We start from the raw sequence: 15,703 nt of genomic DNA, 5'->3' as shown, positions 1-15,703 counted from the left end.
ACAAAAAAAAAAAAAATAAAAAAAAAAATAAAAAAAAAACACATCATAGTAAAATTAATACCTTCACAGCTTCGCATCGAAGCTAAAATAATGATGAACCTCGGGAATGCAAACTTCGTCCTCGTGAGAAGCTATGTCGACCTAAACGGTATACATAATATTTTAAATTAATATATGTTTAATTTTATGCGTCATGAAATATTATATGTTTACATGTTTAATAATTATATATCATAATGATTAACATAATTTTATAATTCTATTTATAATTTTATGTATTTTTTTTTATATAAAAAAAAAATATTTTTATTTTTATTGTATTTACATTAAGGGGAGGATGTGGTGTACACTCTCTATATTAATCTCGTTGTTATCAGTTGCTGACCGGTATTCGACGAGACCGGGTGGTGTTGTGTGTTCTTATATTAAAATGTTATTATTTTAAAAACTTGTGTATTTAGTTTATTATAATTTAAGAGTAAAAGGATCTACAACAAATAGAACTAAATATTTCTAATGCTTAACTAATACTCATTAAATGCTCAACATAACTTATAAAAATGGCAAAGTTAATATGGTTAAATTATTTTAACTCAATTACTAAAAGTTATTTTATAATAACACTCCGTCTGATAAAATCAAAACATTTTGATGTTGATTTAACACTCGTCCAGTTAGTATCTCAATTAATAATAGTGTTTAAATCAAAACAGTTCTAATATTATAGATTGGCATTTAGTATTTTTATTAAAATAACATTTCTAATATTCACGTTTACATTCAATTTTTTTTTTTTTGGCTCATATTTACTTGTATTCGTATCAAATAGTCAGTATAAATGGAAATAACTATAAATTTGACATTTCAGCTTCAACGCCCCTAATTATTGTTAAAACAACACCGAGATTTCTATGTGTGTATGATAATTAAATTTAAATTGTGACATTATATAAATAATTAATTTTTTATTATTATACTAGATTTAAAAGTCTTGTCAATAAAGAATTAGGCTAAATTAATTATAATTTTTCGAAAAAGGGTTTAATAATAAATTTATATATCAAAAGTCTGACGGCGAAATGTCGTGTCGCGAAACGGTCAGTGGCAAAATGTCCTAGACCCTGTCGGTGTAACTGAATTTTGCAAATAAAACCGCCGGTAATAACAGTTCGTAGTGTATAAATGTACCAACTTTGCAACAGTAATCTGCAATTTGGACAATGTTCCCAGACGAGTCCAGGTGTTTTTTATACATACTCACAAAGCTTATAAAATTACTAAGTGGAGAAATGCGGTCGTCGCCATTAATAAGCCGAGTTGGTACGGCGATATATGTGACTTGGCGCGCAAAGTTGTCACTATACGTCGTCAGTAATTTGGATTTTTAAAGATGATCCGAGAAGAGTCCATGCAATTTTATTATACCATTAATAAGCTGATTAAATTTTACACAATATTATAATAACTACTAAGTGGAGAAATGCAGTGGTCGCCCTTAATTTTCCGAAATGGTACGGCGGTGTATAAGATAGTAAGTGAATATATGCTACCACCAGCCGTCAGATCTTTGTCATGTATACGACAATTGAATTGGTTTAATGTGAACTTTTTGCATAGACAATTATGTGTATTTAATATTTGTTGGCTACTATGTGGTATTATGTGGCTACATCTAGCGGTAAGAAAAAAGCGTTATACAGTATAATTATTTGGTAACCGAAATATATTAGTGATAAGAAGTTGATCCACCAAAAATTTCGTAGTTTCACGCTCGTTGCTCAATAACCTGTTGATAATATTTAAGTACGTAGCGTTACAGACATAATGGATAGTTGAAATAGTCAGTTTCTAAAGTTATATAGTTTTTTAACCGTTATTTAATAAGATTGCCTTAATCTAAAATTATTTATTTTTATTAAAGTGAATCTAAGAATTGTCATGTAATTTTGTAATATTAGTAAAATATGGGTATTTTGTTAATCACAATGCATTTTAGTTTTCACTTCAATAACATTCTATTAGCTTTAAATTTTTAAATATTCCTTATATTCATTAATATGATAAAAAGCCTATGCTCATCTCATCAATTTTTACTTTGTAATATGAAAATACTGTTAATTAATAATTTTGTTGAAACTCGTAAATTTTCAATGTATATTTTTAATGTATTATAGTTTCGAGGAATGTATCATCATTTGTATTACCCCAATCTCACTTAAAACTTAAAAAAATATGTTCAGAATATTCTGAAAGTAGTTTACGCCCTATCGCGGCTATACTTGATAAAAATCAACTATTTCCTTCTGAGCAAGTAAGATAAATGGAAATTTATGTTTTTCTATAGTAAATTATACTGATTTAAATAGTGTTTTTACTTATTAAAATTAGTATCCAAGATAAATGCAATACTTAAATATGTACTAGTTAAACATATTTTTCAGATCAAAGAATTGGGGGCCTTAGGATTTATGGGCATATTAGTTGAGAAAAAATATGGAGGCTTTGATGGAGATACTTTAGCATTATCTGTAGCTGTTGAAGAAATAGCTAGGTAATTCAACTTTAGATAAAATTATATCTTTAAATAAATTATGTATATTTTTTAATATACAATATGTTAATAAATCAATATATTGTTTTTTAAATTGCTAATTGAGCAATTTAGAATATACAAAAATTGAAGGAACACGGGGGAAAAATCAAAGATCCGGTGGTGGAATTTGAAGGGGGGAAATGAAAAAGAGTTTGTAAAAACGGTAAAAGAGAGGACGATGTGGAATGTTGAGAGAGACAAATGATGTGTGGAATAGATTTGCTAGTTGTGTAAAGAATTCCTCAAAGGAGATTGTTGGTGAGAGTAGTAGTAGTATGCCAGAAAACAAGGAAACCTGGTGGTGGGATGAGGACGTTTTAAAAAAATCATAGAAAGTAAGAAAAAGCAATTCAATGTGTGGCAGAGAGCAAAAGGAGAGAAGATTGGATGGAGTATAAACACTTGTGCAAAGAAACCAAGTGTGCAGTAAGTAAGGCAAAGTTTAAGAGGTATGATGAGTTATATAATAGGCTAGGAACAAAGGAAGGTGAGAAAGAAATCTATTGACTTGTGAAGTAAGAGATAAAAGGTCTAAAGATTATTATTATATAAGGTTTATAAAAAGTGTTGATAATAAGGTTCTCTCGAGTGTTGATGATGTGAAAAAAAGGTGGAAAGAGTATTTTGAAAAATTACTGAATGAGAAGTACCCAAAAGAGACATTAGAGGATATCTCATGGAATGAAGGACTGGTAGATTTAATTAGTGAGAAAGAGGTATCGGAGGCTGTGGCATCAATGAAAAAGAATAAAGCAGTGGGACCAGATGAAGTGCCAGTAGAATTATGGAAAATATTAGGCGGTGTTGGCATAAGGTGTTTAAAGGAACTTTTAAATAAAATCTTATTAGAAGGGAATATCCCAAGTGAATGTAGGAATAGTATTGTGGTGCCGATATTTAAAGGTAAAGGAGACATACAGGAGTGTGGATATTATAGAGGCATAAAGCTTATGAGTCATAGTATGAAAATTTGGGAAAAGGTAATAGATAAGAGAATAAGAAATGAGACATCGGTATCTAAAAACCAGTTTGGATTTATGCCTGGTAAGTCAACAATGGAGCCATTATTTTGTGTGAGGCAACTAATAGAATAGTTTAGGGAAAAGAAGAAAAAAGTATATATGTATTTATAGATTTGGAGAAAGTGTATGATAGAGTACCGAGAGAGGTTTTAAAGTGGTCATTAATGAGAAAATGGAAACCCGAAAATGTGTATTAATATAATATAAAATTTTGTGTTCTTTATTATTTTATTATTTATAATTAATAAATACAAATTAACACAATATTTAATTTAATTATTAAGGCATGTTACACACGTTAATCATAACCAAACATACAATACTTTTTCTTATCAACAATTACAAGTTTACAACGTATCATTAAATTAGTAGTTACCAACATAAAACATCACATCCTTCTCCACTAAAATTAAAAATATATATCCTTTAAGATCAATACTTATAAACTTAACAGTACAACAAAAAAATACAATATTTATAAAACTAACAATACTTATGAAATTTAACAAAATTTAATAAGTTAACAATATTTATACGTTAACAAAATTGATAAGTTAACAATACAACAAATAAGAAATACATTATTTGTAAGTTAACAATTTTACGGGTTTTTTTATAGTTCTTTTTGATCTTCTTAGTTTACTTTCTTTTTCACTTCCTAAATTATCACCTTCAACATCTTCATCACTATCAGCAAATGTTGCATCTTCAATATCATCTTCATCAATATCATCTTCATCTTCATCAATATCATCTTCTTTGTCTATCATCGTCCTCATCATCTTCATCACTATTCTCAACTTCAACTTTTTTGAGGTTTTTTGTTTTAGGCGAATTCTTTTCTACTTTATTATTGGAATTTTTAGTTTCAGAATTACCATCTTTAGGTTGACCACTCAAACTTTCAAAAGCTTCCTTTATTTTATTATACAAACTATCCAATATTTCACTCTCTGTATCCTTATATTGAGAAAATCCTTTCAAAATAAAATTCTTAAGTTTAGTTTCTTTTCTCGGGATTGAGTCTTGTTTTTTATAGTTTGCTAACAATTTAGCAATACCACTTTCTTTATCAGGTAAATCAGATTTATCAGCTATAACTTTGATAGCTTTATTCCAAAGCTCATTTTGTAAAACATTAATAGGACTTATAGATTTTTGTTCAGCTTTCACTTTTTCACCTTCTTTTTTCAATACTGCCGGTTTTATAGGTTTTACTTTTTCTTTAGCAGCACCTTTATTTTGAGATTTAGGTGATTTATCATTTTTCTTATAAGTACCTAATTTATCTGTAAAAACTTCTGGAAAACTACTTATTAATTCTTTTACATTACATGTAAAATCTTCAGTAATACTATTTATTTCAAGGTTAATATTTATTTTAATACCTAAAACTTTAATCCATTCATTTCCTAGAAGAGGCGGTCCACCGTTTTCAATAATATACAATGGTAAACTGAAATTTTTCTCATTAAATTTAACCTTCACCTTGATTACTCCAACTGGTACAATATATTCACCAGAATAGCTTTTTAAATTGATCTTAGTATCAACTAAGGGTAAATATTTAAAATTATTTCTATATTCAGAAAAAGAAATTGCTGAAATAGCCGATCCTGTATCTAATTGCATTTTTACCATTTTATTTTCAATCTGTACCATAATAAATAAATTTTCATTCTTTGAGCCTATCTGTTCAATTTGAAATAATGTATCAATATTTAAGTTATCATTATCTAAAAAATTATTAGATTCATTGACTTCATTGTCAGAAACTTTTCTATCCATTGTACCAATATAATTATTACCATAATTTTTACTTTTAACTTTAGAATAATGTGAAGACTTTGGTCGACTTTTGTCAGTTTTATCTTTAAAATAACAAACACTCTTTAAATGTCCTTTTTTATGACAAATATTACAATTACGGTCTTTAAAATAACAATTATTAAAAACATGATTCTTCTTACCGCAACAAGTACAAGTAACATTTCCTCCGTTGACAGTGATCTTGCCACTTCGGTTTTGAGCTGTTCGCGTGAACTTCTTGTTAGCAAAATAAATTTCTCCTTGGCATTCATTGCTGGATTGCCCAAAATTCTCCAAAATTTTTTCTGCACCTTCATGTGCTTGACATATTTCTTTCCCCTTCTCATATGTTAGGTCCGCTTCTTCGCACAGTCTTTTCTTCAGAGTTCTGTCTTTTACTCCGTGTACAATTTGGTCTCTTAAAGATTCTTCCAAATTATTTCCAAAATCGCACAACATAGATAACTTTTGCAATTTAGTCACAAATTCAGTTATTGACTCATTGCTCGATTGTAAGCTATTTCTAAATTTTGACCTTTCGGCAACTACCGAAACTTTTGGTTGTAAGTAATTTATCATATTACTTACTAATTTGTCATAACTTACATCTTTAGGCAAGGTAGGTGTGCACAAGGATTTCAATATCTTGTACCCCTCGCTACCAATTAAAGTAAGCAAAATACTTTCTTTATTTTCTTTTATTTTGTTTACTTGCATAAATAACTCTAGTCGTTCGACCCAACTTACAAAATCATCTTGAATTTTGTATTCTTCGATATTACCTATTTTAGCCATGTTGTGGTTTACTTTTATTTTTTTTATCTCTATTGATCCAATTACCTGTGCGTTTTTTATTGACTTACGGATCCCATCTTCGTCGCCAATTTTGTGTTCTTTATTATTTTATTATTTATAATTAATAAATACAAATTAACACAATATTTAATTTAATTATTAAGGCATGTTACACACGTTAATCATAACCGAACATACAATACTTTTTCTTATCAATAATTACAAGTTTACAACGTATCATTAAATTAGTAGTTACCAACATAAAACATCACATAAGATATGTATGATGTACCAGGGTAAAAAACGTAGGAGGAGTATCAGAAGATTTTCGGGTAAGAGTAGGAGTGCACCAAGGTTCTGCTTTAAGCCCTTACTTATTCTCTATAGTGATGGATGAAATTACTAGAGAAATACAAGGAAAGGTGTCGTGGTGCATGTTGTTTGCTGATGATATAGAGTTAATAGGAGAAAATTAATCGAAGGCTAGAGATGTGGAGATTAGCTTTTGAAGAAAAGGGTTTAAGAATAAGTAGAAATAAGACAGAACATATAGAATATGAGTTTGACAAAGGAAAACACAAGTAGGTGAAATGAGGAGATCAGTGACAATAGGCAAGGACGTGATTGGAGAGGTGGAAAGTTTAAAGTATTTAGGGTCAATTGTGCAAAAGAGCGGTGGTATTGACGAGGATGTAAGACACAGGATTAAGTATAGGTGGTTGAAGTAGAGAAGCATCTGACATCTTATGTGATAAAAGAATTCCAATGAAGCTGAAAGATAAATTCTACAAGATTGTAGTGAGGCCATCTATGATGTATGGTTCAGAGTGTTGGGCGGTTAATAAGAAAGTAAAGCAGAGAATGAAAATGGAAAAAAATTTTGTTTGATACATTTGTCAAATAACTTTATAGAAGAGAAATCCTCCATCGATTACGTACTTAGCACTGGTAATCCATATAACTTGTAATTAGGATATAAATAAGGAAATAGGAGATGATATAGCTTTTATAATAATCCATTAATATTTTAAAATTAAACACTATCTACATATTTGCATTAAGGCGTTTTTTTATGATAATGATTTTAATCACTGTCACATATCATCTATACTGAACCCAATTATACCTACTGTGCCAAGACAATAGAAGTTATTGAAAATAGAGTTATAACTTCATTTGACCTTTTAAATTTTATATCATGAAAGTTATTATCCACCATTGAGTTTACTAGAACAAGACCAATTTTATACACTTTATGACAATTAATTTTATCATTACCAGAAATTACGGCTGGGTTGACAAATGAGAATATGAGAAGATCAGTGACAATAAGTGAGAACGTGATTGGGGAGATGGAAAGTTTTAAGTATTTAGGATTAGTTGTGCAAAAGAGCGATGGTGTTGACGAGAATGTAAATAGAGTATTCATGTATTCAATGTAAGTAGATCAGAGAATGAGTGTAGCAGAGATGAGAATGCTTAGATGGATGAGTGAAGTAACTAGAGAAGATAGGATAAGGAACGAGCATATAAGAGGGAGTATAGGTGTAGCGTCAATCGTGGATAAGATGAAAAAATAGACTTAGATAGTTTAGTCATGTTATGAGGAGAAAGAAATCGGAAGCTGTAAGAACAGTTATAGAAATGAATGTTGAAGGAAGAAGAGGTAGAAGAAGACCAAAAAAGAGATGGAGGGATGCTATTGAATGCGATTTGAGGAAAGTTGATGTGAGCGTAGATTATGTGGGAAATTGTGTCAAGTGGAAGTTTAGGATAAGGGTGGCCGAGCCCAAGTAGTTAGGATAAAGGCGAGGAAGAAGAAGAAATTGCTAATTAAGGTTAAATTAGTAGACATAAAATTTAAAAATATCAGTTACTACTAAGTTTTATTAAGAATAATGTGTAAATAAAAATAATAAAGTATAAATGTTTTCAAATTTGAAGGAAGTATTCAGCTGGAAAAGATTTATCTGAAAAAACCTAAATCCTTAAATCTCAATTATTAAAAAGTTTTTTAGTAATTTTATATTTTTATAATATATGCAGATTTATCCATATTTATAGTTAATCTTTTATAAATTATTAAAAATATTTACTTTTGATACCATTTCAAGTGATAATAATTTTTGTATATTTTTTAAATATGATATATAAGTGAACCATTTGGTTCTGTATATCTTGGTAGGAACACATCATTATTTGGTTATAGATTTTGAGGTTTAATTCCATACTGCCAATCTCTATAGATTTTACCGTCCTTTCTAATGCTAGAATTAAGTTTCTTAAAAAAGAAAAAATTCAAGGTTTTCTTCTTATTAAAATCTTTTTTATTATTATTTTCCTAATAATTTTATATATAATAATTTAATTATTTGTTATTCACAATAATTTTTTTAGATATTGTGGTGGAACTTCTTCAATTGTAAGTATTCACAATGCTTTATATGCAGATACTATCAATAGGTTAGGTACAATTGAACAAAAAAATAATTTCTTGTCAGATTTTGTTAATGGAAATAAAATTGGATGTTTTGCACTTAGTGAACAAGGTAAAAGTACTATTATGTTATATTTTGAAAATGTTTATATTAACACATAATTTTAATTAGATAGTGGTAGTGATGCAGCCAACTTGAAAACTACTGCAAAAAAATGTGGAAATGAATGGATATTAAATGGTACAAAAGCTTGGGTAACAAATGGTATTGAAGGTGAGGCCTTTATTGTTATAGCTCGTTCAAATGAATCAGGTGGTCATAATGGAATATCAGCCTTTCTTGTTCCATCTAAAATAGCAGGTGAAAAAATTTTTTACTACATTAACAAATTTTTAGTTTTTATTGTATAATAAACATCTTGTTATTTATTAATAATACAATAAATATTATTTAGAGTGATTTTTTAAAAAAATGTTCAATAAAAGTACTCTGTAACAAGACTCTAGGAAAATCATTAGCGAGGGTCTTTAATTGTTGTCAATCATGCATAATTATTATAAAATTTTGACCACTTTATAATTTAAGGTTTAAAATTTTCACCAGATCCTCCTGAAGACATTTCTGATATATAAAAAAAATGAATTCATCCGTTAATTTTTTACTGTTTTACAAGCTTTAGTTTTTTTTCACGGTCATGTTTTGACATTAATATTATTAATATAATAATAAATAGCTCATTTTTGTTCAATTGTCTGTAGTACTAACACAATTATTATAATTAGACTATTATTAATTATTGTGTATACCAGGGGTGTATTTAAGAGGTATATGGTGATTGCCCACTTAGACCAGCCCTATCAATATTTTTTTAAGTTGATACTTAAGAAATATGGCTCTAAAGATCTTTTTTTTATCATCGCTATGATTTTTAAGAAAAAATTTTAAGTAGCATGTTCACCAAAGTAAAAATATTATATAACCTCCTAAAATTATTTTTGAATATCCCCCTGATACATACCTCAGTAAACCAACATGATTATTATACCAAATACATTTTACTATTTTTGCTTTTTAAATCTTTCTGATTAAATAATTTAATTTTTAATATTTTTTAAATTACACTGATGATTCTAATGTAATATTTTTCCTGCAAAACAATTATCATGCCCAGTGTAGCCGGGTACTGTGTACTTCTACCGGAATCAGTGGTCTATTTAGTGGTAAACCAAACCAACCAACCTTAGACTTGGAGCATTGCCTAGACTCTAAAATTATAAGAATATAAAATACAAGATTATGTAAAAAAAAACATTCTTACAATACAAATTTTAATGTTTATTTTTTATGAGTTTGATCAAAAAGTTTAAATTATATTAGTTAGTAATTTTTTGAAGTGAGTGGAAATATTATTTAACAAAAATAAACATAATACTTAAAATCAATCATGTAAATATGATTTTTGGTTATAATTTGAATAAAACCTAACCCAATTATTTTAAATCTTTGTATAGTAATTTCAAAAATATCAAGAATGATAATATATACTTTCATACTCTAATAATAAAATATTATTCATTGAAATAGTAATATATTTGCTTTAAACTATTATTATTTATTATGACATATAAATAATTACAGGTTTATCACGAGGTAAAAAAGAAGATAAACTGGGAATCAGAGCATCATCGACATGCAATATTATATTAGATAATGTAAGGATTCCTAATGAAAATTTATTAGGAAATGAAGGTGAAGGATTTAAAATAGCTATGTCAGCTATTGGTAAATAATTTTTTATCATAAATATAAAATTTAAATTAGTCGTGGATTCAATCAAAAAACATTTATTTATATTATAGATTAAAGAGTTCTAACAAATTGATCACAAGAACTTATTTTTTAAGATATTTTAGCTAAAAATAAACATTATAATAGTAAATAATACAGGTTCATAAGCTTATAAAGTACTCTTCTATATGTTGAATCAATCACTACTTATTTTCAATTGTGTTCTGAAAATTTTTTTGAAGAATTTAAAATAATAAATTGGCATAAACTAAAGTTTTTAAACACAATATGGTATAGTAAAGAATTAAATTAATGGATGTTAGTATTTTTTCTATTAAATAACTTATGTAAAATATCCCCTTTGTGATTTGTAGACATCATAATATGCTGTTTAAATACATAATTTCGCAATATAGATAAATATTTATGTATTAATGTATTAATGTACTTTTTCTATTTCTTTTAATTATTACATTTAAAAAATTCTATATTTTAATTTACTTTTGTATTATTTGTCATCAAATGTGTGTTTCTAAATTTTCTAAGATTTTTAAATATCTTAAATTTTTAGTCCTAATACACAGGATAATAAAAAAATTAAAATATCATTTTATACATTATTTAAAATAACCTGTATAGAACTTTGCTGCTGATCTTAAAACTATTTTCAGATTTCATTCATCGCATTTAGTTTCTAAGATAATTACTAATTAATAATTAAGCATTACAGTTTGATATAAGATTTTTATGTGAGTTTGACTAGTTGTCTAATAAAAACTCTTTATTTTTAATTTCCACTTTTATTGTTTCAAGAATTGAAGAATTTAAAAATGTACCATCTTTAATTTTTACTTTTGTAAATTGTAGACATTTTTTCACAAAATCGTAATTATTAATCTTTTTATTGAACTCTTATTTTGTAATTGTTATTGGGTAATTAGTTAAATAATTAAACAAATAACGAACAGAAATAAATCTAATTATATCACTGTACAAAGTTCTTCAAAATATATGTAAATTTATGAAATAGATTTGCTTAATTTATATATAACTGATGGGAAATCATTTATAAAAAAATAACAGACATTTTTACAAATTATTAAAAATTTACACAAGTTTTTTTTATTAATTGCAATTTTATCAGGTTTTTATTACTAATCATTCTAAAAATAATATTTTTAAAATTCTTATATTTTGTTATAAAAATGCTTTATGGGAATAATTTTATAATTTTAGATCTTGCTAGAATTGGTATTGCATCACAAGCCATTGGAATATCAGAGGCAGCTCTAGAATGTGCTATAAAATATGCTGGACAAAGAATTGCTTTTGGAAATCCAATTATTAATTTAACACCAGTACAGGTAAAATTGTAAATTAATATGATGTAACTTAACTATTTTTTTTTAAAATTACAACTATAATTTTAATTGTCTATATACAAGGTAATATTTTACGAGGTATTCATTTTGTCACATAAACCATTATTTATTGACTAAGGTATTGCTTATAATCCATCATAAAAAATCTTATGTTTAATAATTTATGTCTATTAATAGCTATATACTCATATATTTAAACTTTTGGTTTACCAGTGTTAAAAACTTTTCTAGATAACTTCCTCAATAAATAACTTAAAGGCAATCAAAGGAACAGACTATAGCTACATCCAGTCTTATGTAAAATAAATTAATAATAACTCTTTACTTAAAGTCCAAATCTTTAAACGATCTTAAAACTCTAAAAAATCATAAGAATAATTGTTAGAATTTTTTTCTATCATATTATAAGATAAAAAATATTGATTCTATCATTATAGAAAATTAATGAGGTTTTTTCCCTTAAGGTTATGAAAAGAAAATTATTTAACTACATAATATTGTAGTTTATTAATCCAAATTATTTTTCTCTTCACAAAATTAAAAATGTTCAATAATTTTTGAGAATAATAATGTCTTATTCGAAATTTATCATCTTATATAGAAATGCCCCACTTGTTCTGATAATTTTTGATTGAGCAAATATTTGGTATTTCTTTGTTAAAAATGTCAGAACAGGATGAAGCATTCTGTATACATATTTATGTTATTTTTATACATACAGTATATAAAGTAATCTATTTAAATAAAATTTATTAAATTACATTTTTATTTATTAGATAAGACTTGCTAAAATGGTTACTAAAATTGAAGCTTCTAGACTATTGACTTGGAAAGCAGCAAAACTAAGGGATAGTGGTCAAACATTTATCCAGGTATTTTGTTTGATCTATAAGTTAATAACACTATGTTATCTTTTTAACATTTTAAATTTATTTAAGGATGCTGCAATGGCAAAACTAGTTTCATCTGAAACTGCTACATTTGTTACTCATAATTGCATTCAAATACTAGGTGGCATGGGATATATAAAAGATTTACCAGCTGAACGATACTACAGAGATGCTAGAATCACAGAAATTTATGCTGGCCCAACTGATATACAATTTTTAGTTATAGCAGATAATTTAGCAAAAAAATATGGGTTTAAAATTAGATGATCTAATTTATATTCAGTTTTTTTTTTTATATATTTTTAATGGTTTACTTTTATATTATACTATTTATGCTTGTTATTTTCAATGAATATTTAATTATAATCAATATTAATACACTACTGTGTATTTTAATTTTTTTTATCATTAGAAAAATGTTTATACTCTTTTTTTCTTAATAGATTATAAACAAAGTATTCAAGTTTTACTATTAAATTAAAGTTTATTTTAAAAAACTAACAGAAACAAATTTATAAACTATGTTTAAAAGTGGCTAACAATTTTTTTCTTCTTTCGATAGCTTCTTGTTTTGCTTGTTTTTTATTTTGAGCTTTTGTAATTAAGTCTTTAATAACAAATTCTGGCAAACGTTTTCCTCTCCATCTATTGGGCAATATTGTCATGTTAACAATATTCAGTTTTTCTTGAACATACTCCACAGGACTAAATTTTTCAGCTTCTTTTATCTAATTTTAAATGAAAATGGATAGTATTAAAGTTAATTAGTGACTTTCAAGCTATAACATTAGTAACATAAATAGTATAATACCTGTCCTAAAAGTTCTGCTTGAAAAGCTTTTTCCTTTCTCATTTCTCTTTTTTGACGAACTTTAGCCCATACATATTTCATCCTTTTACGTAACTTCCTAAGTTTATGTTTTTTCATTTTTTTACGGCGGATAACTATTAATCGTGCTGCTTGTATTTCATTTATAATCGGATTTAAAGGATTATCAATTAAAAGTGATTTATTAGGCTTTGGACTTATAAGAGGTATAGAAATAATTGGTTTTTCTATAATTTTCTTTATTGGAACAATTGGTATATTAATAGTAATGGGAATTCGAGGAGGATATATAGGCGATTGAACACCATTACTAATTAATCTGATATTTGAGGTCAAATGTCTATTAGCAGTAGTTTTAACTGAAATTAAAATTAAATGTTATCACATAATTAGAAAAGATTTTTTTTCCAAAATTATATTTGTAAAATATATAATAGGATTAATTAATTTTACAATAATCATAAATTTAAGACTTCATGCTAAATATCCACGCATACTTCTAATATATATAATACATATTTAAAACAAAAATTTCTCTAAAATTGAAATAACTTCAACAAATACAAATAAAATATTTAAAAAGATATAGACAAAATTAAAATTGTTTTTCTCTTGTAATCATTAGGTTTAATAATGAAGACCTATAGTCATTGTCCTATCTTTTATAACTCATTAACTAATGGGCAGTAATATTAAAATAAATGTATTTTTTTCAAAATATTAGAATTTGATAAAATGGTTGATTAGGTATTCAGAATATATAGAGAGAATGATTCACTTACTATAAACCACTTAATTAAAAATTTTAAAAACTGTAGCACAGCGTGGATGTGACAAAGTTGGAACAAATATAGATGACTTGTGACTAATACAAATCTGTAGATAATGTTTAATTTTAAGAAATTAGTGAATTATTCCAAAAGAAAAATTAACTCCTATATTCTTAATTTTTCCTAATTAGTAGTTCTATGATTTATAAGAATAATATGATAAAATGATATTCCATAATTTAGTATATAAAAACTGAAATTTTTACGTAGAAATAATAAAAAATTATAAAGTAGTTGTTACTTTTATAGCAAACATGTATAAAAATCAAAGGGTTTGATACAAACCCTTTCAGAAGATAATTTATTGTTAATTATGAATAAATGGTCTGTAAGGAATTTTCATCAGAATCAAAAATTTACTTTTTTTGGGTAATATTTCACACTGATATCATATCTGCAATGAGATTTTTTCCATTACCACTAATTTTTGATATCATTACTAATTAGTTAAAAATGAATATTATGATATAAAAAAATTTAGGTTAAAATGAAATTCAATAACACAACAGCGGATAAAATCATAGGTGAAAATTATTTAAATTATTTCAACAATGAAATAATATAATTCACATAGGCATTTTCAAAAATAAATTTTCCAAATACTGATAAAGCAATATTATATGCACAATTAATACGCAAAAAAAACCTTTAATTATTTTTTATAATTTGGTTTGATTGGCCAAATATTCAATAGGTTATTAGTTAACGGTATTTAGAATATTTACATATAAAAAAAAATAGTATCAGAATATATATTTTTTTAAGAATTCAGAATATCATAAAAATACAAAAAAATATTAAGTTTTTTTGAATAATATTAAAATAGAATAAAATAAAACAATATATATAATAATCCATTACTTCAATTCAACAAATAAATTCGAAAACGTTTGGTTCATTTATTTAGTTACTTAATAATTTTATATTTTCTACTTGGCCTATAAATATTTGTAAAATTATCTTACGATTTGCAAATCCTCGAAATAGTATTCTCAAATTATTAATCATTATAACTTATTTAGGCTAAAATTTTAAATAAGAAAGAATACTATGCACTCATTATAAATTATTTATTTAAATATTGAATATCTACAAAAATCAAATAATAATTCCACATTATGAATATTAAAACATGACGAACTTTAATAATGGTTATCACAAATATTATATTCTGTGATAATTCAACGTTATTTATCACAATTATATAGATAGTCTATATAACCAGAATGTATGAAAATACAGTTTGTCATATAACCGTGTTATTAGCTTCGATGCAAAGCTGAGAAGGTATTAATTTTACTATGATGTGTTTTTTTTTTTTTTTTTT

The 15,703-nt window shown here is 26.0% G+C and overlaps 3 protein-coding genes across 7 annotated transcripts; 1 reads left to right on the top strand and 2 right to left on the bottom strand.

The window, feature by feature from the left end:
* The first annotated feature begins 1,695 nt into the window (after nt 1-1,695).
* LOC126910572 (short-chain specific acyl-CoA dehydrogenase, mitochondrial-like) lies at nt 1,696-13,100 on the top strand. Of its 5 annotated transcripts, none has more exons than XM_050693238.1 (9): nt 1,696-1,803; nt 2,175-2,311; nt 2,442-2,551; nt 8,617-8,768; nt 8,829-9,017; nt 10,296-10,439; nt 11,682-11,809; nt 12,604-12,699; nt 12,766-13,100. In XM_050693238.1, exons 3-9 carry the CDS (start codon nt 2,469-2,471, stop codon nt 12,982-12,984), a joined length of 1,011 nt encoding a protein of 336 aa, XP_050549195.1. In that variant the 5' UTR covers nt 1,696-1,803; nt 2,175-2,311; nt 2,442-2,468; the 3' UTR covers nt 12,985-13,100. The 5 variants fall into 5 exon arrangements, with proteins under 5 accessions (XP_050549195.1, XP_050549196.1, XP_050549194.1 ...); XM_050693239.1 differs by having other exon boundaries at nt 1,747-1,840; nt 2,425-2,551; XM_050693237.1 differs by having other exon boundaries at nt 1,748-1,840.
* On the bottom strand, nt 3,825-6,430 carry LOC126910566 (uncharacterized). Its single transcript, XM_050693220.1, has one exon. The coding sequence runs from the start codon at nt 6,217-6,219 to the stop codon at nt 4,366-4,368; it is 1,854 nt and encodes a 617-aa protein (XP_050549177.1). The 5' UTR covers nt 6,220-6,430; the 3' UTR covers nt 3,825-4,365.
* Nucleotides 13,101-13,181: 81 nt separating the features above from the next.
* Nucleotides 13,182-15,519, bottom strand: LOC126910578 (uncharacterized). The gene is made up of 3 exons (XM_050693249.1): nt 15,342-15,519; nt 13,529-13,905; nt 13,182-13,445 (listed from the first exon to the last, which is right to left on the bottom strand). The coding sequence occupies exons 1-3, from the start codon at nt 15,382-15,384 to the stop codon at nt 13,230-13,232; spliced, it is 636 nt and encodes a 211-aa protein (XP_050549206.1). The 5' UTR covers nt 15,385-15,519; the 3' UTR covers nt 13,182-13,229.
* Nucleotides 15,520-15,703: the final 184 nt, after the last annotated feature.

Source organism: Daktulosphaira vitifoliae, unplaced genomic scaffold (genome assembly GCF_025091365.1).
Source record: "Daktulosphaira vitifoliae isolate Bord-2020 unplaced genomic scaffold, ASM2509136v1 Scaffold_1, whole genome shotgun sequence".
Classification (NCBI taxonomy): Eukaryota; Metazoa; Arthropoda; class Insecta; order Hemiptera; family Phylloxeridae; genus Daktulosphaira; species Daktulosphaira vitifoliae.
The sequence above is the reverse complement of the archived record's forward strand: the minus strand, read 5'-3'. Positions and strand labels throughout refer to the sequence as shown.